Consider the following 26933-nt stretch of genomic DNA (forward strand, 5'->3'; position numbering starts at 1 on the left):
TCTTGCATCGGAAGTGCTGATCTGAGCAGTTAAGAAAAGCCTTTCCAGATTTACACCACTTCCTTTTTCCTCTGTTTCTCTCCCTTCCCACTCTCAACATGTTACTATCTTATGAAGCCCTAGAGGAAACCTCTGGGAACTTCACATGGAAAGGTTCTCAAATTTGGACTAAGATGAGATCTTCATTCATGATGCACACTGCTAAGAGACTGGCGTGTAAGGGCCGGGTTGTCTTTCAAGTCTGATTCTGTGCCTCCTTGCTGTGCAAACAAAATTGTGCTAACATACCAAGTACCTCCAGGTGGTAATTTGTCTTAACATGCAGGTTATAAAACAGGTCTAAGGAATCTGGCATAACTGTGGGCCTGACCTTCTTTTAGATTCACTAGTGTAATCACAGATATGCTGTGCTGCCCACACAGTGAACTCTGCTCCTCAGCCGCCTGCTTTCTATGTGACAGGTACTGGTTACAGCAGTGAGATGGGTTGAGGCAGACCCCCTCCCCAGCCGAGGGTACACCCAAGACCCCCAGGGCTCCTTCTTCCCCCTCCCATCGTGCTACTAGGCTAGTCTCAGCTGGCCAGATCTGAGACTGCCCATCCCATCGTGCTACTAGGCTAGTCTCAGCTGGCCAGATCTGAGACTGCCCATCCCCCCGGCCTTGGGCCTAACCAGGCCCAAGGCCAGGAGACATCTGTCCCTAGTTACCAGGTGGCGGCGAGGGAAGAAGTTTAGGAAGGACATTGAGACACTTGAACATGTCCAGAGAAGGGCAACGAGGCTGGGGAGAGGCCTTGAGCACAGCCCTGTGAGGAAAGGCTGAGGGAGCTGGGGTTGTTTAGCCTGGAGAAGAGGAGGCTCAGGGGAGACCTTCTTGCTGTCTACAACTACCTGAAGGGAGGTTGTAGCTAGGAGGGGGTTGGTCTCTTCTCTGTAGCTCCCAGCATCAGAACAAGGGGACACAGTCTCAAGCTGTGCCAGGGGAAGTTTAGGCTGGAGGTGAGGAGAAAGTTCTTCCCAGAGTCATTCGTCATTGGAATGTGCTGCCCAGGGAGGTGGTGGAGTCACCATCCCTGGAGGTGTTCAAGAGGGGACTGGACGTGGCACTTGGTGCCATGGTCTAGTCATGAGGTCTGTGGTAACAGGTTGGACTCAATAATCTTTGAGGTCTCTTCCAACCTTAGTGATACTGTGATCTCTCTAATAAAGAAAGAGGAAGTGCCAGATCCCGCACCGAGATCTTACAGTGGTGCAGGGAATCATGGGACAAGGTACCTGGCTTCCTGTGTCCACCCCTCTGGGCTGGACTTTTGGACACAGGAAGTACCCCTCGTATGAACACAGCAGAGAGCACCCAGCCCAAACTGCTACAATCAGTCACTAGACACGGTGACTGCACTAGGACCTCTCAAGACACAACTAATGAGCTCCTCAAAGAACAGAAATTAACTGGAGAAAGCAAACAATACATTTAAGTCTTGCCACGCTGTGCTACAAGGCAGTCTGTAGCCTATCCAAATGCTTTATGTTTCACTGCCAGTGTTGAAACCTACCTGCACGTATCCCACATTTCGTATTTAGCATCTGTAATGCTAACTCACCCCTCTTCTTTAAGAGCACATAAACACTTTCACTTCAGTATTTACACACACTAACCCAAAAGTTATGTAAAGATCCAGACTGTCTTTCTACACATGCAGAAATGACTAATGCTTTCCCTAAGTGCATACAACTTCTGAGATCAGCTTCCCCTCCTTTACTGTTAAGCTGCAACATCTATTATCCCTACTAAAACAAAGATATGGACAGGCTGGAGCATGTCCAGAGAAAGGCCATGAGGATGATCAGAGGGCTGGAGCACCCCTCCCATAAGGACAGGCTGAGAGAGTTGTTCAGTTTGGAGAAGAGAAGGCTCAGAGGAGACCTTATTTTGGCCTTCCAGTAGCTGAAGGGGGCCTACAAGAAAGCTGGTGAGGAACTTTTTAGGGTGTTGCGTAGTGATACGACTAGAGAGAATGGATCCAAGCTGAAGAAGGGAAGATTTAGATTAGTTGTTAGGAAAAAGTTCTTCACCATAAGGGTGGTGGAGGTTGCCCAGGGAGGTGGTGGAAGCCTCATCCCTGGAGGTTTTTAAGGCCAAGCTGGATGTGGCTCTGGGCAACCCGATCTAGTGTGAGGTGTCCCTGCCCATGGCAGGGGGGTTGGAACTAGATGATCCTCAAGGTCCCATCCAACCCTGACAATTCTGTGACTTATGACACCACACAAGTTTTCCTTAACCATATCAACAAGAGGGCAGAACTTGAGTATGGTCTGGGAAATAAGCATTACACGGTCGGGATGCAAGCAGCTGAATGTGATCTCAAAAAAACATGAAAGTAAATCCACATAGTGCAGACATTTTGTGGAGCCAGGCATGAAGACACAGACTGTTTAAAGACCAGCACAACCAGAGTTAACTGGCATACACACTCACTTGGCTCACTCTTTGTTTGATAACTAGGACAGCTCAGTTTATTGGCTTTGCTGTTAACACGGCAAAACATGACACCTAGTCCAAAGTTGGTTTCCTACTGCTTATGCCTCTTCAATTTCAACTTCCTCTACACACTATTCAATTGAATTCTGGCTATCTCCTTTCCCCTTCCAGACTCACGAACAGAAGCAATATTCCCTAGAGAAATCTGGCACAATCTCACTGTTTCAGAAGAGATTTTTTTCCCCTGCCTATCTGCTAAGTGCACTATATGCTTTCCTGACTCTATGCTAGCACTTTGGTGAACTTACTTCCCAGAGAAACAAATCAATGGAGTTATAACCTAACTCAGGAAATCAACAACAGTTTACTCATAAAAAGACAAAACCTTCCCACACATCTCAGGCAAAAGATTAGAGAAAACGACCTTGCATTACAGAGTCAGACAGACACATCTGGAGTCTACCAGAGAGTAGCAGAGGCAAACTTCAGAGTAGAAAGACACCATCAGCAATGTTTGCTCAACAACCCTGAAACCCTGCTAGGCTGAAGTCTCTGCTTTCCACAGTTGCTGCTAAGTGTATTGAATCTGAGAGGAACAAGTTTTAGTCAGAAAGAAAATACTCCCTATGCAGAAAAACATTACAGAACCCTGAAGCTTACATGCTTCTTAAATAACCATCCCCAATTCCTTCTTAAACAGCCATCCCTGACAAATCTTGGGTCTAGTTCTGCTCCTCTAGTAAGACTCCCAGTTCAACTGATTGATGTTCTGCAGCAAGTTTGGAAATGTGTCACCACACAGGAGGATGACAGCAGTTACACTATTTTTCTGCTCAGCACTCTGAACTTTTTAAACCACATCTAGTAAACTCATCCTGTTTTCAAGTGTCTCTTCCTCTGTTTTATAAGGAGAGAAAGATTTTAGTAGTTCCTTGCTCATGAGGATTTGCTGCTGTGCTCACATCGCAGGAATTTTGCTTACCTGTAGCAAAGTGCAGCTGTGCAAGTTAGGGAAAGACAGTGGGAAATTTACATCAAGCAAGAAATCCCTGCTCCCCAGAAAACATGACCCCTGCTGCTTCTCCCCTTCTGTCTCCATCCAGGAGCGCATGTGATGGAGCCTGTAGGATGCCTTCAGTGACAGGAAAAGAGCTAACCATCTGGAACACAACACAGTAGATACAGTTACTCACTGCTTTGTGAAAGGAAGGCTTGAGTGTATTTACAAGGTAGCTTTATTTGACACAAATGGGGTTTTTTCAGCATTTCAGGCTTACAGTGTCCTGACTCATAGGCAGTAATTCTTGCAGGACATCTCCCAACTACATTACTCCTATTTTAATTTTCTAAGGTGGCTTATCTGAATCCATGTGATTCAGAATACACTTTCAAGCACTTTGTTTAATAGGGTCAAGCCTGAGCTCGCCACTGCTACTTAAAATTGCACACTGACTTCTCTGTAAACTGCTCCATCTATTAATTGCTCACAAGTCTGCATAATTAATGTAAAATTTATCCTCAGATAGATCAGGGAGAAATCTGTATTATGTTACTGAAATGCAAACAACCACAACAACAAAAGAATATCACACTTGGAAAGCCCCAAGCAAAACACCTTTCTTTGATAAAACACTTGCTTTTAATCTCCAATTTCTTACTGTCACTATGTAACTTCAGAGTACTGTCCTTTGCAGAGGACACTAACAGATCATCTCCCTGTCTGAGACAATGCAGTTCATGATGCTAAAAAGCCATTATCATTAGACTATGGCTTGGAATCCATTCTGTGTTAAAAACATGATGTGGAAAACAAACAATACAGCTTGGATGAAGAGCAACTATTGCAGCACAAGCTCATTCCAGGTGCATCGAAACATAGTTCAAGGCCAACTGGTAAGCACTGCAGTAAAACAGCCTTCAGAAGTCTGGATTTTGTGCTAGGTAACACCAGCAACCTACACTGTGAGCTAAGTAAACTCTTCTGTCACCCTCTGACCATCTTGTTTATTTACAATTCAAATCTGTACCAGAGGTTTTCTTTTGACAGAAGCATAATAACTGCCTTGCATAATGGTGCTCTGTGCCTGGAGGAACACCCCAGGAGCTGTTCCATTAAACAGAAACAGACAAATTGTATTATCAGGAGGCACAGAAAACACAGTTTTACAGAGAGATGCCTCTAGCATCACCTGTAATTACTGCAAGTGAAAAAGCCAAAGAGTGGTCCTCACCTGGCTAAATGTCCCTGATTCATGAGGTTTGCCATTTCTGCTGGGGAGACATCAATGAACCGGAGGAAGGAAAAACAGCTTTCTTCATTGATGCCTACAGCACAGAAACACTGAAGTTAGGCCAACACACCTCACAGACACTCACAGCTGAAAACAACACATTCACTTCATCAATTCAAGATACACTTTCTCTGACATATGACAGACCCCCACCATGTGCACTGCACATCATTCAAGTATTTACATTTTTTAACTTCTACACAAAAATTACATTCCCAAAACTATTTTATCCTTTTAGGGTATGCCTGAAAGACAAAGCCAGTTATGAGTACCAAAACAGAGACCAGAATAATCAGCAAGACACTCAGAAGTAGAGTGCTACAGAGAAATGCAAACTTTGGCCTGCATCAGGAATAGTGTGGCCAGCAGGAGCAGGGAAGTCATTGTGCCTCTGGGCTCAGCACTGGTTAGGCCAAACCTCGAGTCCTGTGTCCAGTTCTGGGCCCCTCAATTTAAGAAGGACATTGAGACTCTTGAACGTGTCCAGAGAAGGGCAACAAGGCTGGGGAGAGGCCTTGAGCACAGCCCTGTGAGGAGAGGCTGAGGGAGATGGGGTTGCTTAGCCTGGAGAAGAGGAGGCTCAGGGGAGACCTCATTGCTGTCTACAACTACCTGAGGGAGGTTGTAGCCAGGTCGGGGTTGGTCTCTTCTCCCAGGCAACCAGCACTAGAACAAGGGGACACAGTCTCAAGCTGCACCAGGGGAAGTTTAGGCTGGAGGCGAGGAGAAAGTTCTTCACAGAAAGAGTAACTGGCCATTGGAATGTGCTGCCCAGGGAGGTGGTGGAGTCACCATCCCTGGAGGTGTACAAGAGGGGACTGGACATGGCACTTGGTGCCATGGTTTAGTAGTCATGAGGTGTTGGGTGACAGGTTGGACTTGATGATCCTTGAGATCTTTTCCAACCTCATTGATTCTGTGATTCTGTAGCTTCATCTGAGTGGTCTCAACTGAAAAGGGTTTTGCCCAGCTGAAGAGGTCCATGCTAACAGATTTCAGTATAGTAATACAGACAGTATCTTCCCAGAACTTTTCTCCCCAAGATTTTCCCATCCCAGCAGCTGAACAGCCTACTTAGCTCTCTTCAGCAAAAAAAAAAACTCCATCACCTATAAGAATAAATTGTATTTGACAATGCAAGCAGATTATGCAGGGCTTTTGTTCATTGATTAGACCCTGGGTCACTTGCATCTCATCTACTTTCTACTTGACAAAGAAGTTGGCACTTCAACACACAACACAGAATGTACTGGAATGACTCCAAGATTCTCTGAATTTGTGAAAAATTTGCATTAGACTAAAAATGTGAATCCTATGAAGTTAAAACAAGACATAAAAAGAGACTGCAGTAGGATTAAGCAGTAAGTTATTCACAGATTATTCTTCTGGCTGCTTCCATCCTTTCCCTCATCAAGCAAATGAAATACAGGTCTAACTACAAAGGCTAAGAGAACTTAAATTCCAATCAGATTATCTCAGAGGACCAATTGATCTGGCCTCTCAGTCCTTCCCCCCCAAGTAAGACACATTACAACACCACATGTAAGTCTAGGACTTTAAACCTACCCTTCCTATGGAAGAGAGACTGCTGGATGTGGTCTGGTGCAAATGGCGAAAGCAAAACCCGTAACCACCTGAAAATGAAAGCAACAAACCCAAACAATCAGTAAGAAGGTTTTAACACACCTGATGTTCAATTATACAACCTGTAGGAAATGCAAAGTAACCATTCAGGTTTTTCCCCTGTGTTTCAGTACTCTGGGTGTCTGGAATTGGACATCATCAGTCCACACGCGCTGCTGTTAATTCAGTGCCGAGACACACCATTGCTCTGGAACTGTATTTTACCCTTGCAGAACACCCAGCCTCATCTTCAAACATGGCTGTCTCATCTCTGCCCTAGCACTTTGTGACTTTGTTGGCATTCAGTTATGAATCATGCATTGTCACAGAGAGAAAACCAGACCAAACCACGCTCACGCAGCTTCTATTCATCCAAGGAAAGCATTAAAAGCTGTCAAGGAACAAGCAGATGCTGACGATACACCATGTCACAACAGAAGGTACTAATAGCTTCCTTCAACATGAAAACTCACTGAAGGGAAACAAGGTGTTTTGTTTTGGTTTTTTTTTAAGAATTCTTTTAAAGTTTAATTCTATTTCACATCATCAGCAACAACTCTAAATCCCTGTTTCTGACTGTCTTATTCAATGCAAGGCATGATCAAGAAAGGAGCATCAGATATCAGATGCTTCACAGCTGAATGAACAAAAGAATAGGAGGAATGCATTGCTTGGCCCATGTCATTTAAGTAGCTCAGGTAAGGAAGTTAATGAGCCTTTACAAAGCTAAAATAAGTCTATGCAGTAATACTGAACATGCTAAGGTGGAGAGAGAGTGGAGTAGGCTTGCCTGTCCCGTGAGTGGTTAAAGACCCTGATCTGTCCGTGACGGTAGATGAACTTCGACATCTGGTATGGCTTTAGGGAGATGTGAAATGGAGACCAAGTTTCTTGTCGCTCAAACAGCTCCGGATGATTGCACACCTGCAAGAGAGAAGACAGAATTAGTTTAGACCAATGCAGCATTTACATCCCAAATCAGCTGAGACTACAGATCACTAAAGCGTTAATACTGATCAGGATGTCACAGCTATTTTAGTACATCTACTGACATTTGATTACTGCATCCTATGTTTTCCTAGTCACATAACAGCTATTGTCACTTCCCAAGTGAATAACCTCTTTCAACAGCCCATTTGGAACCAAAACAGTTAGCAGATGCACACACCATTTGGCTAAAGCTCTTCCACCCCAACATCATGCTACACTGCATCAGTAACACAACTGAACTGTGTGCCAGCTTCCTTGCCTATGCCAGGATGTTTTTGACTATGGTGTGTTCTAGAAGCCATATTTTAGTTCTGTGCTAACAAATGACTCCACTTATTTCTTAAGATAGCCTTACCTTCCTGAACTGCATGACTAGATTCATGAGACTACTAGTGGTGGTCTGTGCTTGCTGAGTAGTTCCCATTGAGGACTGCAGGAGGTCATCAATAGAGATTTTGTTTTTCAGAGCTTGGTACAGCAGCTTCTGTCGACTCGTCTGCTGGCAGTACATGAGAATTTCAATCTGCAAAACAGTAATGGAGATTTAGCCTTCTCTGTCTCTGAAAAGGAGGATGACCACATCAGTACACACAAAGCAGAGAGAAATACATCTTAAGGAAAACAAAACTTTCACAGACCTTCAGAGGTATGTGAGCACAACTCAGTAAATGGATTCTTAGGGAGCTCTGAAAAAAATTCTATCTGCAGCTGATCACCTGAAAACCTGACTTCAGTTCTACAAATGCTACCCATTTAGAGCTGTCTGTAACAGGTTTCAGGAGCCCATGATAACAACAGGTGCATCACATAACAGAGTCTATGGAATTTTCCAGTTCTGAAAATGAGCAGCACATTGGAACAAAGTAGAGGTCACTCAGCCAGTGGTCCCAAAACCTGGGGACATGCTGACCACAAAAATCACACTGTTGCTAACATCCACATGAAACAAAGAGACTAACAATAGAAAAGAGCATGATGTTGAATTTCTTGCTTTGTACAAGCAAGCAAGAAGAATCCAAGAGCCACACCAAATCCTTCACAAGGGCAACTGGAGATGCTTATCATTCAGTCATTGCTATGCCAATCCCCTTCACTTAGTGATATTTCTGTCAACTTAATCAGGCTTAAAGAGTTTTTTTGCTATTGTAATTGTTAGCAAACTTTTCTAGTAGGGAAAACATTTTGTTAGTTAGAGGTTCTTCAGTTACATTCACGAGTTTGCTGGGATGCAATGGCAGAAGTTTAGGCTGGAGGTGAGGAGAAAGTTCTTCACAGAAAGAGTAATTGGCCATTGGAATGTGCTGCCCAGGGAGGTGGTGGAGTCACCGCCCCTGGAGGTGCTCAAGAGGGGAATGGATGTGGCACTTGGTGCCATAGTTTAGTAGTCATGAGGTATTGGGTGACAGGTTGGACTTGATCTCTCAGGTCTTTTCCAACCTCATTGATTCTGTGATTCTATACATGCCAAACTGAAGGTCTGTGGAAGGTTTACAGCTGTATTTCAGGTATGCTGACTGACAAATGAGTTTGCAAAACCCAGACCAGAGAAGAGAGTTATGACAGTAAAGTTGAAATACTCACTCCAGATAAATATTTCTCACCTTATCTGACAGCTCATTTTCCACATCCTTCTTGATTCTTCTCAACATGAAAGGCTTCAGGATCATGTGCAAGCGGGACAGTTGGTCTGAAATGCAGGGAATGGGGAAGAAGGAACAATCACTTCACCAAAGAAGAAAGCTATATGGTGGCCTACTACAAATCAAGTCACTTGCTACTCAGCCATTTCCCCCCCTGTAGGAGTTGCTATTTCTCTGTTCATTTTTCTTTTAATGTGTGCCAAGGTATGACTTAACTGAAGCAGATCTTTAGATTCATGAAAGCATTTCACATGTCCTGTATTACCCTGGGCTGAACAATACAGGCTTAAATTTATCACACTCTCAGTGAAGAAATACATATATAGAATACATACATAGAATAAACCAGGTTGGAAGAGACCTTCAAGATCATTGTGTCCAACCCATCAACCAATCCAACCCACCTAAACAACTAAACCATGGCACCAAGCACCCCATCAAGTCTCCTCCTGAACACCTCCAATGATGGTGACTCCACCACCTCCCCAGGCAGCACATTCCAATGGGCAATCACTCTCTCTGTATAGAACTTCTTCCTAACAGCCAGCCTAAACCTCCCCTGGCACAGCCTGAGACTGTGTCCTCTTGTTCTGGTACTGGCTGCCTGGGAGAAGAGACCAACATCCCCCTGTCTACAACCTCCCTTCAGGTAGTTGTAGAGAGCAATAAGGTCACCCCTGAGTCTCCTCCTCTCCAGGCTAAGCAACCCCAGCTCCCTCAGCCTCTCCTCACAGGGCTGTGTTCCAAACCCCTCCCCAGCTTTGTTGCCCTTCTCTGGACTCGTTCCAGCAAGTCAACCTCCTTCCTAAACTGAGGGGCCCAGAACTGGACACAGTACTCGAAGTGTGGCCTAACCAGTGCAGTGTACAGGGGCAGAATGACCTCCCTGCTCCTGCTGGCCACACTGTTCCTGATGCAGGCCAGGATGCCATTGGATCTCTTCATATGAGATGTTGTTAATGCATAAAAAGAGATCATTGCAACTTGAAACCTCACTACCCAAAATTACAGCATGACAAGGACAGGGCATACTGCACTGACAGACAACTGCAACATTTACAATCACCTGTAAGAACAAAACTCTGGGTACTCCAGAACTTTCAAAGCCATCACTTTTGTGACAATTTCCAGCTGTGCTCTGTTCTACTCCCATTACAAGTCAACTCTTTTATCCACCTAAATTTTTTTCTACATAACTATTCCATGAAATTTCATGTGAAGATTTAGTCTTTGTTTGTGGTGGGTTATTTTGAAGTACATCTCTGCTTTGCTTCTGTAATCCAAACAATATTTAGCACTTTGCCTCACACTTGTGATGTCCAGAACTTTGAACTCTCAGGACCAAGAGAAGTCCCCTTAGAAACAAAATATGTGTTCATGTGTTTGGAAAGGACAATGGCTGGAGACAAGCAGCAAATCAACATTTTCACTACATGCTTTTCTATTCATTACACCTAAGACAACACAGTCAGAAACACACATTTTTAACATGAACTATGGACAAATATCTGTAACATTCCAGTCCCATCATGCACCCTCTCCTTCAGATTTCTCACACACAAAATAAGAGTTTATCCATTAGTAGCTGGAAAAGAGTACAGATTTTCAACATAAGAACTACTGCAGTTACACACTGCACTCACTCTCATCAATGGCAGATTTGTTCTCCGCATGGCTCTCTATGTCCTTTGAAAACCACTCATTGAACTCTTCGTGGGAGTCAAACAGTGTTGGCATGATAAAATGCAGCAGGGCCCACAGCTAAAAGGAGAGAAGAAAACAGTAGATCAGCAAAGAAGTCACCCTGCTGTGGACAAGGTAACTGGGGGATCCCAAACACTTCAAGCTCTTTATGAGCAAAATCACTCTACTAGATCACAAGACATGGCAAAACTAAACAACACCCCAGCTGTATCCTCTTCCCTCATGCTGCTCTCAACATATGTCAGATATATCATCTTAACAAAACACCATCAGAAAGCAGTGAGACACATTGCACAATGCAGGAAAGGCCACAAGAATAGATTTTTGTCCTATAATCAGGGTACCATTAACTATCAGGTACCTTCAGTTTTATTTCAGTCTGTATGTGTGGCACACTTCCAATTTTCCCTACCAGAGCTGATCCCATATGTGTCCATCAGTGGTTTGCTACAAGCATGATCCCACAATCACACAAATAAGAGGTGACCTAATTGTGGCCTTCCAGTATCTGAAGGGGGCCTACAAGAAGGCTGGGGAGGGACTGCTCAGGATCTCAGGGAGTGATAGGACTAGGGGGAATGGAATGAAGCTGGAGGTGGGGAGATTCAGGCTGGATGTGAGGAGAAAGTTCTTCACCATGAGAGTGGTGAAGCCCTAGAATGGGTTGTCCAGGGAGGTGGCTGGGGCCTCATCCCTGGAGGTGTTTAAGCCCAGGCTGGATGAGGCTCTGGCCAGCCTGATCTAGTGTGGGGTGTCCCTGCCCATGGCAGTGGGGTTGGAACTAGATGATCCCTGTGGTCCCTTCCAACCCTGACTGATACTATGACCACATGTATTTAGTGCATATTCTTTTTATAAAGAGAAGTCCACTCTTGTGAGCTCCTGAATACCTCAGCCATTGTGTTCTGGATTGGGGTCCCAGTCAACAGCAACCTGTTTCGACACTGGAACTGTAGTAGGATCTTCCAACGAACACTGATGAATAAAATGAAGAAAGAACAAAAAAACCCATCATTAAGACTGTTTTATATTGTAGAAGGATATGAAGCACTATGGTATTTTAAGACCATTTGCTTCCAGTGACCTTCCCAAATAATTTTTGGAGGTCACTGGCTGAAACTATTACATCTACTCCCCAGCCTTTCAAAAGACAATTACAGGAAGAAGGAACCCTTTAGAAATTACAAAGAAACTTTCATAATTTATTCAATTTTGTTTTTCTAAGCATCTATTATTTTTTTTTTTACTCCAAATAATAATTCTCATAATAAGATTTTATTAGGAGAATAATTACATCCCCAGACTCATGGTGAATCAGAATGTCATGTATTTTTCAGGCTTCACAACACTAAACATACGGGCCACTGTGGCAGGAGTCCTGAGTTATGCAGTACAACCCTCTCAGTTTCCAAACAATGCTGAAGAGACAGGCTGGTCAGAATGAGGCTGCATCTAAAGCAGTCTTCAGCTTACTGTGTACAGTGGCAACTTGGACAAAGGTTATGGGAAAGCAATTACAAAAGTAAACGATGGACAAATCCATTACTTGGAAACAAACACACAACTTTCTGGCACAGCATCTAATGGCAAAGATTGGGCTTTACTGCAGCCAATGGTGTTCATGGGGCTCTGGCCTTCCTTTGTGTCTGGAAGTGCCACTGAAGAAGGGATCAATGCATTTAATGGAGCCAATACAAGCAATGCACACTACGGGCTACAGAACGTTCATTAGGCAGACTTCCATTGAGGACAGAAAGTGAACAGCATTTCACATTGTTTCAACTGTCTTGTATTCTGTGCATGTTTCTGCTCCTCAGCTGCTTTAGTTAGATTTTACTTATTTTTAGAAGGAAAGGAGAAAGTTCTTCACTGAGAGAGTCATTCATCACTGGAATGGGCTGCCCAGGGAGGTGGTGGAGTCACCATCCCTGGAGGTGTTCAAGAGGGGATTGGACGTGGCACTTGGTGCCATGGTCTAGTCATGAGGTTGGTGGTGACAGGTTGGACTCGATGACCTTTAAGGTCTCTTCCAACCTTGGTGATACTGTGATACTGTGAAAATTTAAATGCAAAGAAACTAGAGGATCAATCCAGCATCACAGAGCTATACCAACACTTAACTGGGTTAGACACTTCAAGGATCTTCTGTGACCATTTGAACTTCCATCAATCTGTACAATCTTGATGTTTTCTTAACGTTACTTCAGGTGGTTGATACAGAGGGAAGATTTTATTTCCAGTTAACTTATTACCTGGAGCTACTCTTCAGTGCTTGTGCTTCATCCAGCACCATATACTGCCACTTGACTCGCTGGAAATACTTCACATCCTGTACTACGAGCTGGTAACTGGTAATCACCACGTGAAAAGGAGCATCCTGAGTATACAATGTCTTCTATAACCAGAAAAGAAGAAACAAATGCCCACATAATGTAAGTACACTGGGAAAAGCTCACCTGTGCATACTGCAGTTTCAGCCTGTTTCATAATCTTTGCTCATTATTACTGCATTTTTCCCCAGCTGACTTTTTACATTACTTACAGCATGTTTATTCAACTGGTGGGTCTGGACTTCAGCCCATTAGTCCCAGAACAATTTCAGTTGCTTCTTAATGTGTCAGACATGACCTAGGCACTGAACCCTACAAAATGCTGTTGTTAAATCAGGAACAGTCTGACAGGCCTGCAGGGATGCTAGCCTTGGTCATCCTCAGTTAGGCTACTCAAATAGAATCAACAGTACTTGACACTGAAACTTCCTGCTTTATTTACAGAGCTCTGGTTTCTTCAGCTGAACTCCAAACTGCCCTGTACTGAATTGCTCTCCAGCACAGGAGAAGCCTTCTGCTTCATTACCTTAATGGAAACACTGCTACATGGATGAGGAAACAGAACTCTCTACCCACAGACCATTTAGCTTGGTGGGGTGTAGTACCAGTTGCTGGTTCACTCTGCACAAATAACAGAGTCAGTCAAAGCACATCAGTATTACCTGACTCCAGAACTTCCTGATGACCTTTCGATCATGGGGATTTCCCCAATAAGGTAGCACCTGGAACAGTACAAAATAGAAAGACATTGCTGTCAAATAAGGGCAGCTGCTCTGGAGTTTGTATACCATGCAAAGACAAAACTCTTTCTCCAAAGCAACTTTCTTTACACAGAGAGAAGTCAGAAAGCTCTTACAAATGCTTTGAAACAGAACAGTCCAGGCAAACCAATCAACTTATGCCCAATACAAGAACTAGAAGAGAGGTTGTAGCCAGGTGGGTGTTGGTCTCTTCTCCTGGGCAGCCAGCACCAGAACAAGAGGACACAGTCTCAAGCTGTGCAGGGGAGGTTTAGGTTGGATGTTAGGAAGAAGTTTTACACGAAAGAGTGATTGGCCATTGGAATGTGCTGCCCAGGGAGGTGGTGGAGTCACCATCACTGGAGGTGTTTAGGAAGAGACTGGATGGGGTGCTTGGTGCCATGGTTTAGTTGATTAGATGATGTTGGATGATAAGGTTGGACTTGATGATCTCAAAAGTCTTTTCCAACCTGGTTTGTTCTATTCTAAATGAGACTTTGCTTGTGGCAGAAGGAGGGCTGCCCTCAGCTGTGCTACAGTTCACCTTAGTGGGCTTGCTCTCCTGCTCAGCATTCCCTGTGGTCCCAGTGGCAGCTATCCCCAAAAATATCACATGAAGTTAAAGCACCTGGTCTCAATATATTTAACACAATATATTTAGCGCTACTGCCAGAGAAACCTGTTAATCCATTAACAAAGTTAATTAATGCTCGGAGCAGATCTTTGCCGGGCACCGACACCAGTTACTGGTTAATAATGGTGTGCTGCCATCTGCTGACCGACGGAAAGACTACACCCAACTAAGGCAATGAGGAACGCTGGCTGCTGAGGTGGTGAAAAGCCTTCGAATCACCACCTTTCAAATAACAAACTCCGAATTTCAAAGTGTCTTTATTTGAAGATTCTTCCAATAGTTCTGAAATAAAGACCCAAGTAAGAACCATCAGACTAACCAAAAAGCGATCAACCTTTCAGATAGAGTGAGTGTCCAGAGAAGGGCAACGAAGTTAGTGAGGGGTTTGGAACACAAGCCCTATGAGGAGAGGCTGAGGGAGCTGGGATTGTTTAGCCTGGAGAAGAGGAGGCTCAGGGCTGACCTCATTGCTCTCTACAACTACCTGAAAGGTGGCTGTATCCAGGAAGGGGTTGGTCTCTTCTCTCTAGCAAACAGCACCAGAACAAGAGGACACAGTCGCAAGCTGTGCCAGGGGAGGTTTACGCTGGAGGCGAGGAGAAAGTTCTTCACAGAAAGAGTAATTTGCCATTGGAATGTGCTGCCCAGGGAGGTGGTGGAGTCACCATCCCTGAAGGTGTTCAAGAGGGGATTGGATGTGGCACTTGGTGCCATGGTCTAGTCATGAGGTCTGTGGTGACAGGTTGGACTCGATGATCTTTGAGGTCTCTTCCAGCCTTGGTGATACTGTGTGAATGGGCTGCCCAGGGAGGTGGTGGAGTCACCATCACTGGAGGTGTTTAGGAAGAGACTGGATGGGGTGCTTGGTGCTGTGGTTTAGTTGATGAGATGGTGTTGGATGATAGGTCGGACTCGATGATCTCAAAGGTATTTTCCAACCTGGTTAATTGTATTCTATTACACATTCTGCCAAGGTGCTGCAGGCATCACTACAAACTTCTGTATGATCACAAGCATGACCAAAAAAACTGGTTGAAACAGGCTGACTCAAGTTGTAAACACCTTACAGTTTTAAGTTTAGAAAACTTTTTAAAACATGTTCTACAGATGAGGTAAAAATTATTAGACAATGAGTCTATAAAGAATGACAGAAATAGATTATCATTTCTCTCTAATCCAAAGAGGGGAAAATTATCGTCTCACAAAGATCCTGATTGCCTTCTTGAAGTATTTTGTTTAACACATGAGGAAAAAGCATAAAAAGTTCACAGTATCACCAAGGTTGGAAGAGACCTCAAAGATCATCAAGTCCAACCTGTCACCACAGACCTCATGACTAGACCATGGCACCAAGTGCCACATCCAGTCCCCTCTTGAACACCTCCAGGGATGGTGACTCCACCACCTCCCTGGGCAGCACATCCCAATGACGAATGACTCTCTCTGTGAAGAACTTATGAACACGCCATAAAAAACAACAGAGGGGAAAAAACACTCAAGACCATTGCAGACTTTCAAACACCTAGGTAATTAATCATCCAGATGTGGCAAAGAACTCAAGAGCACAAACCAATTTGCTTTTGAGGAAACAGAAAGTGCTTTCTTGCACATGCTTATTACCTTAAACTTGGGTACAAATCTGGCAAACTCCTGGTGCCAGTTGTTTAAAGTAGAGGCAGGTGAAATAATTAAAAATGGTCCCCAGATGTTCTCTCTCTGGAATACAGACATAAAAAAAAACAGGCACTCAAATCAATTGGAGGGAAGGGACAGAGACATTTGGACACAGCTTTACAGCTACAAAATGCCAGCGGCTACCTAAGAGAGGGAGCTACATGCAAGGTAACTAAACTTTCTCCCAGCACAGCAGGGTGACACAGAATCAAACAGAGCAGACCCAATGTGTAACTAATGTTTATTTTGTAACAACAACCCACAGCAACCACCCCTGGCTCACACCTTTGTTTCTGAGAGTCGCCACCATCACATTACTAACAGCCCCTGGCGTCATTCTGGAGAGGAAAAGAACTCAGGTGGCATTGGCAAGCTATACTCCACCATGTAACATTAGAAAGCCCTATGGTGAACAATGAAGTTGGGCCATTACTGGACTGGTAGTTACAAGCTGGCCTGCACAAGGGAGAACCACAAGTAGTAAAAGCCCTGTGTATGCTTCCAAAAATCCCCAGTTGCAGTGCACCAGGGAGACAAGGCTATCTGTTATCTCTTCCACACAGGTGAGCCCCAAGAGCCTTTGGCTCTGCACACTCTTCCACTATTGTGGCTGATAGTGGCAGCAAACTGGCATCCAAAGGAACATAACCTGCATGTAATTGTCATTTGGTCTCCTCTGAAGCTAATTCTGCTCTAAGTATTGCTTGGTTAACATCTCCTACTTGAAGCAGGTGACTGGATGCCAATCAATTTTATTTTGTTTTTTAACTCTTGTTGCTTTTTCTGTTTTGTTTGTCTGCCCTGGCAAAGAAGAATAATTCTGCTTCCTGAAAAATTCCACAAATATGGAAAGCAACCCTGTTTGCCATGAAGCTCAGCATTTGGGCTTCATTCCCTACAAGTCTTTCTGATTTGTACAAGCCAGTGACCATGGCTAAATGAAAGAAATATTACTGTGATTACATGAACATTCCATTTTTATATATACATATTCATGGATACCTTTTCAAAGGGAAATGCCACAGGTAAAATGCCTTCCAAGACATTTAACCTTTATAATCTAGAATTCATGCCAAGCATGTGAGAAGCATGCATCTTCCATCAGGCATACTGACCAGGAATAAGCTATAATCCACCTACCTCAGCCAGATGGGCAAGCAGAGCAATACTTTGTACTGTTTTACCCAGACCCATTTCATCTGCCAGGATTCCATTGATGCCCTGCAAGAGATCCATAAATCAACACCTTTCTCTTTAGCTCCTGAAAATCCATACAGGACTAGCAGAACAGCTGACAATAAATTGAGGGAGAATAACCCTTGTGTAACAACTCTGAAACAACTTATTGTCTATTATGTTTTCTATTAAGAGCTAATCTATCTCAACTGCACTTTCACTTCTTTCCCAGGCTGGCTTTTTTTCCCCCAGCCTGTCTGCACTTTGTGATCACACTGTCATCTGGGTACACACCCAAGGATAAGGCTGCCTGTGGGTTACCAGCTGACCAAAGCCTGAATCAGCAGGCAGCTCTGAGCAGCAAAAGCTTCCTCAGTGTGTAATGAGTCATAAGCAGTTGTATAAACATTCACATACAGAATCTTTGACTTAGTACTCTATTCAAAGGCATTATTTCCTTGCTTCTAAAGACATTATAGATTCAGTATACATGGTCTGTTTTTAAAGTTGTAACTTTCTTTTGTTTCCATCAACTTTACTCTAAAGACTTAAACACTCCTAGAAGATTTAAAAATCTGCAAGATGTACAAAGGTACCTGCTCATACAGGTTGGCTAGCCAATTCATGCCTTTCAGTTGGTAACCTTTCAGTTTCCCATTGAAAATAGTAGGCTGGGGAATATCTTCTCCTGCCCGGATAGATGGGTTTGCTAAACTGTAGCTCTCTCCAAAGCCAGTACCAGACTTGTTAGCAGCCCTTAAAGCAGCAGCCCGGCTCTCCTTTGCATCTTCATCGAATGATCTGGTCTAGAAGGGAAGAGGAAAGTAAGTGTAAGATGACTGAACATACTTATTCATCACAGAATTGTAAAGAATACAGAACAGAATACAGAATTAACCAGGTTGGAAAAGACCTTTGAGATCATCAAGTCCAATCTTATCATCCAACACTATCAAATCAACTAAACCATGGCACCAAGTGCCTCATCCAGTCTCTTTTTAAACACTTAGAATCATAGAATCAGTCAGGGTTGGAAGGGACCACAAGGATCATCTGGTTCCAACCCCACTGCCATGGGCAGGGACACCCCACACTACATCAGGCTGGCCAGAGCCTCAGCCAGCCTGGGCTTAAACACCTCCAGGGACGGGGCCCCAACCACCTCCCTGGACAACCCATTCCAGGGCTTCACCACTCTCATGGTGAAGAGTTTCCTCCTCACCTCCAGCCTGAATCTCCCCACCTCCAGCTTCATTCCATTCCCCCTAGTCCTATCACTCCCTGAGATCCTAAGAAGTCCCTCCCCAGCCCTCTTGTAGGCCCCCTTCAGATACTGGAAGGCCTACTGGAAGGGATACTTCCAGTGATGGTGACTCCACCACCTCCCTGGGCAGCCCAATCCAATGGTCAATCACTCTTTCTGTGAAGAATTTCTTCCTAACATCCAGCCTAAACCTCCCCTGGCGCAGGCTGTGTCCTCTCGTTCTGACACAGGCTGTCTGGGAGAAGAGACCAACCCCCACCTGGCTACAACCTCCCTTCACATTAGGACATGGGATGTCTGCTAGAACTAATAGAAAACAAGCCTGTTTCTATAGTCCAATACTTTACAGTCTGTTTTTCAACCTGTTTGGCACAGAAAGTGGCAATGGAATGAAATTCAGATCTGGTCCCCAGGATTTAACAAACTTGCTTGATACTGGAACAGGCTGTCCAGGGGGTTGTGAAGTACCTTCCCTCTCTGGAGATACTCAAAACCTGCCTGGCTGTGTTCCTATGTGATTTGGTATAAATGATCCTGCTCTGCAGGGGGGTTGAACTGCATGATCTATTGAGGTCCCTTCCAGCCCCTAGCATTCTGTGATTCTGCAAGATGGCTGCTACAAAAGACCCTGGTTCTGTGGCCTTTACCCATTGCCCTTTCTTTTCTACTTGGTGGCTCCAAAAAATACATACCCGGGCCTGATGAATCTGGTAAGCATCCTCAGCATTCTTCAGAGCTTGGGCCTTGTAATAGTTACTATCTGAAAAACAACATTTCCATGTCAGAGCTGTGCAGCAGCAACCATGGACAGATTCCAGTAATTACAAATAGTGCTTCTTACAGAGGAGGATTTTGTGCCTGAAACTCTGCGGCTCGCAGGATGACGTGCAGGGTGTTGTGGATTTCAAAGGAGCTCGTGGGAAGGACAGCTGGTGAACCACTTACCATAATCTTCTTGGGTGATGTTGACCACTACTCCTCCACCAATATCAATCTGCCTTTGGGTAGAGTTGTCTTCCAGTTTGCGCAGGATCTCCTCCTGGATGCCATCGTGCCCAATATCTCGTTTACGGCTCATAAAATGGGCATAGAGCTCAGTCTGTGTGATCAGGAAGTTCAGCTTTCGCTGCTGTCTCTTAGCCTAAGAGGAGAGCATTTACAAAACAACAGAGGAAAGGGGGGAGGGAAGTTCACTGTTTAAACTATCATTAAAGAAAACAACAAAAAAATCTTAATCTAGTAATATAAAGTTCACTAAGTTATCTATCTAACTGACACTAAAATGCTTGAATACGGACACAAACACTGACCACCACCATAAAGATGTATAATAAAATACAAGATTGTTGTAAATGAAAAGTTCTTTCCACAGTATCACTAAGGTTGGAAGAGACCTCATCGAGTCCAACCTGTCACCACAGACCTCATGACTAGACCATGGCACCAAGTGCCACGTCCAATCCCCTCTTGAACACCTTCAGGGATGGTGAATCCACCACCTCCCTGGGCAGCACATTCCAATGGCTAACAACTCTCTCTGGGAAGAACTTTCTCCTCACCTCAAACCTAAACTTCCCCTGGTGCAGCTTGAGACTGTGTCCCCTTGTTCTGGTGCTGGTTGCCTGGGAGAAGAGACCAACCCCCACCTGTCTACAACCACCTTTCAGGTAGTTGTAGAGAGCAATGAGGTCACCCCTGAGCCTCCTCTTCTCCAGACTTGATGATATCTGAGGTCTTTTCCAACCTTATTGATTCTATGATTTATTAGTGAAGACAATTATGGTAGAACATGTGAAATCAGTCACTAGGTAACACAGCTGTACCAGCTATCATTCAAAGTTCATCAAGACACTGCAGAAACCCTGTTCACTCTTAGGTTCTGGTTAAAAAATGCTACAGTTTAAAAGCTGTCTATTAAACTTAAGTCAGTTGAAAGCTTAAAAAATGCTTACAAATATGATAGGAACACAGTAAATAGAATAGAATTAACCAGGTTGGAAAAGACCTTTGAGATCATCAAGTCCAACCTATCATCCAACACCATCTAATCAACTAAACCACAGCACCAAGCACCCCATCCAGCCTCTTCCTAAACACCTCCAGTGATGGTGACTCCACCACCTCCCTGGGCAGCCCATTCAAATAAAAGCATAATTTAAGCATCAAACTAAACATCAGGCATTTTAAAAGATTCAGCCTTAGCTCATCACCCCACATGTAAGGTCCCAGCCATAAACCCACTAGAGAGCTTTGGCAAGCAAGCCTTTCCTTAAACTCAACCCCTACTGCTCTGTAAGGGAGTCCATGAAGCTGTTACTTGGCCAACAAAAAAAGCAATCACAGAAAGATTTTGTGCCCCATGTATAAGTTACTGCATCAGTTTGCAGCAGGGGAAAAAACCAGAAGGGAAAAATAAAGAAAACAAAGCGTATTCTACATGAATGGAAAGGTGCCTTGACCCAGAATGATCTAAACCCATCCCTGAGCTATGCATGCCTGTGAGCCATGCTGCTTCTCTAATCCCTCCCTCCCTCTCACTCACTTGTAACGGTTTTATGCAGTTCAAAGGCTTCTTCTCATCCCCTCTAGCTAACATTAGAAGAACTACATAAAGAATGTGACAATAGCAGAAGGAACGTGAGCAATACTGCTGCAACAGAACAAATAGCTGACTTTCAAAGCCTGGATTTAAAACTCAGCTTATCCAGTCACTTCTGTGACTCCTCCACAGATGAATTATCAGCAACCTGCTGGTTCTGCTGTACCTCTCTCATCTCCTCGTCCAGCTTGCGCTGCTCCAGAGCCTCCTTCTCCGCTCGCTTGCGATGTTCCTTCTCCACCTTCTCATACTTTTTCCAGTAGAGCAGCATCTCCTTGGTGAGACGACGTGCCCGTGGCAGAGTTTCCTTGCAGTTCTTCTGGGCCTGGATAGCAGCTCGACGTACCTCCCTCATGCACTGGTGGGCAAGCTGCAGGGAAAGAAGGTTTTGTAAACGGTGGCAGAATGGGCAGATTTCAAAGAAAGCCAGCAATAAACAACAGCACATTTACAGAGTATCATAGTATCAGTCAGGGTTGGAAGGGACCACAAGGATCATCTAGTTCCAACCCCACTGCCATGGGCAGGGACACCCCACACTAGATCAGGCTGGCCAGAGCCTCATCCAGCCTGGGCTTAAACACCTCCAAGGATGGAGCCCCAACCACCTCCCTGGACAACCCATTCCAGGGCTTCACCACTCTCACGGGGAAGAACTTCCTCCTCACATCCAGCCTGAATTTCCCCACCTCCAGTTTCATTCCATTCCTCCTAGTCCTATCACTACCTGAGATCCTGAGAAGTCCCTCCCCAGCCTTCTTGTAGGCCCCCTTCAGAGACTGGAAGGCCACAATGAGGTCACCTCGGAGCCTCCTCTTCTCTGAGAAGAGAATCATGTCTGATTCATAGAATGGTTTAAGTTGGAAGGGACCTTGTAGTTCCAATCCCCTGCCATGGGCAAGGCCACCTTCCCCCCAGATGAGGTTGCTCAAGGCCTCATCTAAGCTCCTCCAGAAGAGAAAATACCTGTGATGCTTGACTCATCATTAACACTTCTGAAATGGCATGAGAGAACATGAACTTTGAAAAACCTCCTGAGAAGGTGAACAACCTGAGGAGCTTCAGCATTGCATAAAGATCTAGTAAGTCCTTGAAGGAGATTCAGGAGATCAGAGTTCAAGGCCAGCTTGCAACTCTGACTCAACTATTCCAGATACTTTTCTGTGGTTCTTTTCTCATTGCTTTAATGAGGCTGCTGCAGTAGCAGTGTTGGTGGAACAGAAGCCCTTTCACGTGGTGGAAGTATCCCACAATTTTCCTATCATGCCATGAAGCAGCATAATACAATGTCCTTTTTCATTCTAGTATAAATAAGTCAATGCCATTGTTGCAACAGTCAAAACTGCTGAGTCTGATGTTTCTGACAGGTTTTTTTCCCTCCGCTAAAATTAGCACGTCAGCAATTCTAACACAGATTTCAAATGATCAAACAAAATGAAAATAAAGAGGGGGGAAAGTGGCATTTCAAAGCCTCCAAGTCTTCTGCATCATTAACTTGCTAAAAGGCAGTTTGTGATACCTACAAATACAATAACCACAGTCAGCGTGCCCAGGCATCACAAAGAAATCCACCCTCTGATAGCTAGCGAGGACCACAGGGAAGAACCTACCTACAGCAAAGCTTCTGAAATACAGAGAGGTCCTTTCTCCTGTATCCCTGACACAGAAAGTGCTCCCTTTCTTGATAATGCATACACAGAACAGAAAATTTCCTATATCCTCATCTCTGACATACACTTGATTACCTTTTCATTAGCCATAGAAATGAATCAGACACTTGAGTGCCTCAGACACTTGACAAATGCCATGAAGCCATCACCTAGTGTTCCTAAAGTAAAGCCTTCCAGGCAGGAACAATGACACTTCTCAGAGAGGACTCTAATGAGGAGACAAATTCCTTTTGCAACCACTTAAGCAGAAAATTGTTCTATTTTTAGTCTCAGCTCCTATATATATTTATGTAAATTAACACATTTAACACTCCAAGAGCCCCTTTGATTTGAACAAGAACGCTTCAACCAGCAAATTTCAGCCACTGGATAGATAGGCAGCTCAAAAGCCAAAGTGCACCAGAGTTATTAATATATTGTATCTTATGAAAGCCAAAAGACCTTGTGAAAGCAATTCACTTTGTTCATTTCATCCTTTGGTTCTGAACACACCAAAATGGCACATCAAACTCCAGAAAAGCCTTATGCTAAATGATAAATTACTTCCATAGAGCATTTTCTCCTTTACACTGCCCTGCAAGTACAGTCAGTGGTGTAAGAACACGTGAGGAGGTTACAGTCTGCTTATTGCACCCAGTCAAAGTCATGAAGCTAAACAAGACTTACCTTTTTGCTGTTGGTTAGGAAAAGGTTGCGTGCTGAGGCTTTTTGCTTGTATGCCTAGAAAAGAATGCCCCCTTAAAGTTAGTATTTTAAAGGATCAGCAGACACACATGCCAACTTCAGCCATGCACAGTACTGTGTAATTAGGTACAGGTACTGTATCTCTGACTGAAACAGCTTTTCATCCTTAATTATTGAAAGCATGCATGAAGGAAGGAGGTAAAACCCCCTCCTTTTTCAGGATTGTTTCTTTAACTACTATTGCAAAGAAGGGTTCTCCTATTCCACTCTTATCACTGAAGAAAAATTTCCACTGTTTCCCCAAGATGTTAAGAATTAATGCCAACTCCATGTACTTCATGAGATCATGATCAGTACTATGAAAAACAGTAAGGTCTCTCACACTGCACATATCCTTTGCCTGCCTTGTAAGATCATCCTTTATGACACAACCATCACTTTCTAGAATTCAAAGCCTGTTACCTATGAACTCCAAGAAGCAGGTTGTGAGGTCCATGTCTGGTCACATTTCAAAAACTGGCAACATTGAACCCAGCTTTCTATTCACAATGTGCCTGAAGCTCACCCTACAAATGATACAATCACTTTGCCCTGGACTGTTGTGAAATAAGTTTCAAAAACCACATGTGCTGCAATGACTGAAACATTCCTTGCCTGAACTTCATGTAAAATCTAGATACTGGTTTGCTCTACACTGCTGCTGTGTGCAGTAGTAGGAGTACCTGCTAGAGTTTACTCAGGGAAAAGGGTTGCATAGCCAAATGAAAGCCGTGGTGAAACACACCTGATCCACTTGGCTATCACTGGTCATGGAGAAACTCACTTTGATTACAGACTATCAGTTTGGTCATTAATGACTACCACAAACTCAGGTATTGCTTCACTCTGGTTTCCCAAGTGTCACCTCCCCACTGAGTTAATTTTCTACTTCACTGTCCTGCTATCATCACAGAACCATTAGCCAGGCTCACCTTTGGCAGCTCCTTTTTGACGATGCTAAGCCACACTTTCCGCCGACGTGCATTGAGCTGTTCAATAGTCAAATGCTTTTTTTTGGACCCAGGTGGTGGTGTGTCATGAGAGAACTTGGCAAAAACTTTGGTCTGGTGATGGTGGCGCCGTGGTGACTCCTCCGAAGAGAGCTCTTCATCCCGTCTCCTCTTTTTCTTTACTTTTTTCAACTTGCCTGCATGGCAACAGTGATGGTGAAAAGCAATTTAGTTTTCTGGGGTTTGGGATGCATTTAGTCAGCTCTCTTTCCTCAGTAAACTGTCCTAGCCAATTTATGTGGGGAACCAACAGAAAACCCAAATCATCCACGCTGGCCAATCCTGGTACCATCCATTTACTGTGAGATACTTCCTCTTCACTTTTTAATGGAAAACAAATAGGATAGGATAGAATAGAATAGGATAGGATAGGACAGAATAGGATAGGACAGAATAGGATAGGATAGAATAGGATAGGACAGAATAGAACAGAACATGACAGAACAGAACACACCAGAACAGAACAGACCAGACCAGGTTGGAAGAGACCTTCAAGATCATTGTGTCCAACCTATCATCCAACCTAATCAATTAAACCATGCGACCAAGCACCCCATCAGGTCTCCTCCTGAACACCTCCAGGGATGGTGACTCCACCACCTCCCTGGGCAGCCCATTCCAATGGGCAATCACTCTCTCTCTGTAAAATTTCCTCCTAACATCCAGCCTAAACCTCCCCTGGCACAGCCTGAGACTGTGTCCTCTTGTTCTGGCTGGTTGCCTGGGAGAAGAGACCAACCTCTGCCTGTCTACTACCTCCCTTAAGGTAGTTGTAGAGAGCAATAAGGTCACCCCTGAGTTTCCCCTTCTCCAGGCTAAGCAACCCCAGCTCCCTCAGTCTCTCCTCATAGGGCTTGTGTTCCAAGCCCCTCACCAACTCCGTGATCTTCCTGCTTAAATAATAAAATGGTGAAATGCAGTTTTTCCACTCAGGTAATCATGCCTTTGGACTTAAAATATCTGGGACCTGATGCAATGCTTCTTGCTTTGTGGTAAAATTCTACTTAAAGGCACGTAGAGGTAAAATATTTAGAGGTAATAAGGTTAGCATTTGGTAAGTTAAGTCTCAAATCAAACTTCTCAGCAGTTCAGAGAGATTGGGATGTTATCATGTATTCCAGATACCAACTTGCAGAGGAAATTGATACTGGTATCAGATACTAAAAATATTTTTTGTGAATATGCAAAATCATGCATGCTGCAAGATTAGGGGAGGAAAAAAATCCATACAGATAAAGGAACTTGCAGAAAGATAGGAAGGAAGCCCAAAATAGCCCCCTTAAAACACAGCTCAAACTTAAGTACTTGCACTAGAGAGGATTCACCTTACACTGACAGTTCATAGCCTTCTCTTCCTGCTTCCTTACAGATTTACAGCTGCTGCCAACTCAGTCAAGAAAGGAAACTGCACTTCCTGGCAAACATGCATCTGAGAAACTCCAGCTGAGGTCACAGAATTAACTCTATTTTAACTTACATTGGACATCACAGAATCACAGAATCACCCAGGTTGGAAAAGACCTTTGAGATCACTGAGTCCAACCTATCATCCAACACCATCTAATCAACTAAACCATGGCACCAAGTGCCTCATCCAGTCTTATTTTAAACATTTCCAGAGACAATGACACCACCACCTCCCTGGGCAGCCCATTCCAATGGCCAGTCACTCCTTCTGTGAAGAACTTCCTAACATCCAGCCAAAACCTCCCCTGGCGCAGCTTGAGACTGTGTCCTCTTGTTCTGATGCTGGCTGCCTGGGAGAAGAGACCAACCTCTGCTTGCCTACAACCTCCCTTCAGGTAGTTGTAGAGAGCAATAAGGTCACCTCTGAGTCTCCTTATCTCCAGGCTAAGCAACCCCAGCTCCCTCAGCCTCCCCTCACAGAGCTTGTGCTGCAGACCTCTCACCAGCTTTGTTGCCATTCTCTGGACACGTTTGAGCAACTCTTTTGCATTGTGGGGCCCAGAACTTGACACAGGACTCAAGGTGTGGCCTAACCAGTGCTGAGTACAGGGGCAGAATGACTTTCCTGGTCCAATTCTGAGCTCTCTCTAATTTCCATAATACTCTCCCTATCACTTCTTGTTCACTTGAACTACCAGGAATAACTGCATCAGGTATTGGAGAAGTTCTTGCATTGTTGAGGAACTGTCATGCTTACAAATAACTCTGAGTGAATGGAACTGGACACACAAACAGCATTTGTGCATTCTGAAGCAATAAACAATCATACAAGGCATTGACTGCATAACTCTCTCATTCTAGATTCAGAGGGGCACAAAGAAAATCTAAAGCCATGAACTCCCAATTCACAGTCCTTTTTATCACCCCAACTTTCTAAAAGCCAGAAGATGAAGCACAGTGTTTTCCCAAGGTCGTTGT

At 44.2% G+C, this 26933-nt stretch overlaps 1 protein-coding gene across 1 annotated transcript in view; it reads right to left on the reverse strand.

The window, feature by feature from the left end:
- Window positions 1-26933, reverse strand: part of INO80 (INO80 complex ATPase subunit) — an 84765-nt gene that overhangs the window by 40109 nt on the left and 17723 nt on the right. Inside the window, exons 7-24 of the mRNA XM_054161499.1 lie at window positions 24471-24685; window positions 23482-23535; window positions 21312-21515; window positions 19492-19687; window positions 19239-19306; window positions 17879-18088; window positions 17247-17327; window positions 16053-16148; window positions 13721-13780; window positions 12981-13123; window positions 11619-11703; window positions 10668-10785; window positions 8986-9071; window positions 7740-7907; window positions 7185-7318; window positions 6338-6405; window positions 4712-4805; window positions 3463-3640 (exon numbers count right to left, since the gene is read on the reverse strand). Of these exons, the coding sequence (XP_054017474.1) occupies window positions 3463-3640; window positions 4712-4805; window positions 6338-6405; window positions 7185-7318; window positions 7740-7907; window positions 8986-9071; window positions 10668-10785; window positions 11619-11703; window positions 12981-13123; window positions 13721-13780; window positions 16053-16148; window positions 17247-17327; window positions 17879-18088; window positions 19239-19306; window positions 19492-19687; window positions 21312-21515; window positions 23482-23535; window positions 24471-24685 (2258 nt within the window). The remainder of the gene's footprint in view (window positions 1-3462; window positions 3641-4711; window positions 4806-6337; window positions 6406-7184; window positions 7319-7739; window positions 7908-8985; window positions 9072-10667; window positions 10786-11618; window positions 11704-12980; window positions 13124-13720; window positions 13781-16052; window positions 16149-17246; window positions 17328-17878; window positions 18089-19238; window positions 19307-19491; window positions 19688-21311; window positions 21516-23481; window positions 23536-24470; window positions 24686-26933) is intronic.

The sequence above is a fragment of the Dryobates pubescens genome, chromosome 5 (assembly GCF_014839835.1).
Source record: "Dryobates pubescens isolate bDryPub1 chromosome 5, bDryPub1.pri, whole genome shotgun sequence".
NCBI classification, from domain to species: Eukaryota; Metazoa; Chordata; class Aves; order Piciformes; family Picidae; genus Dryobates; species Dryobates pubescens.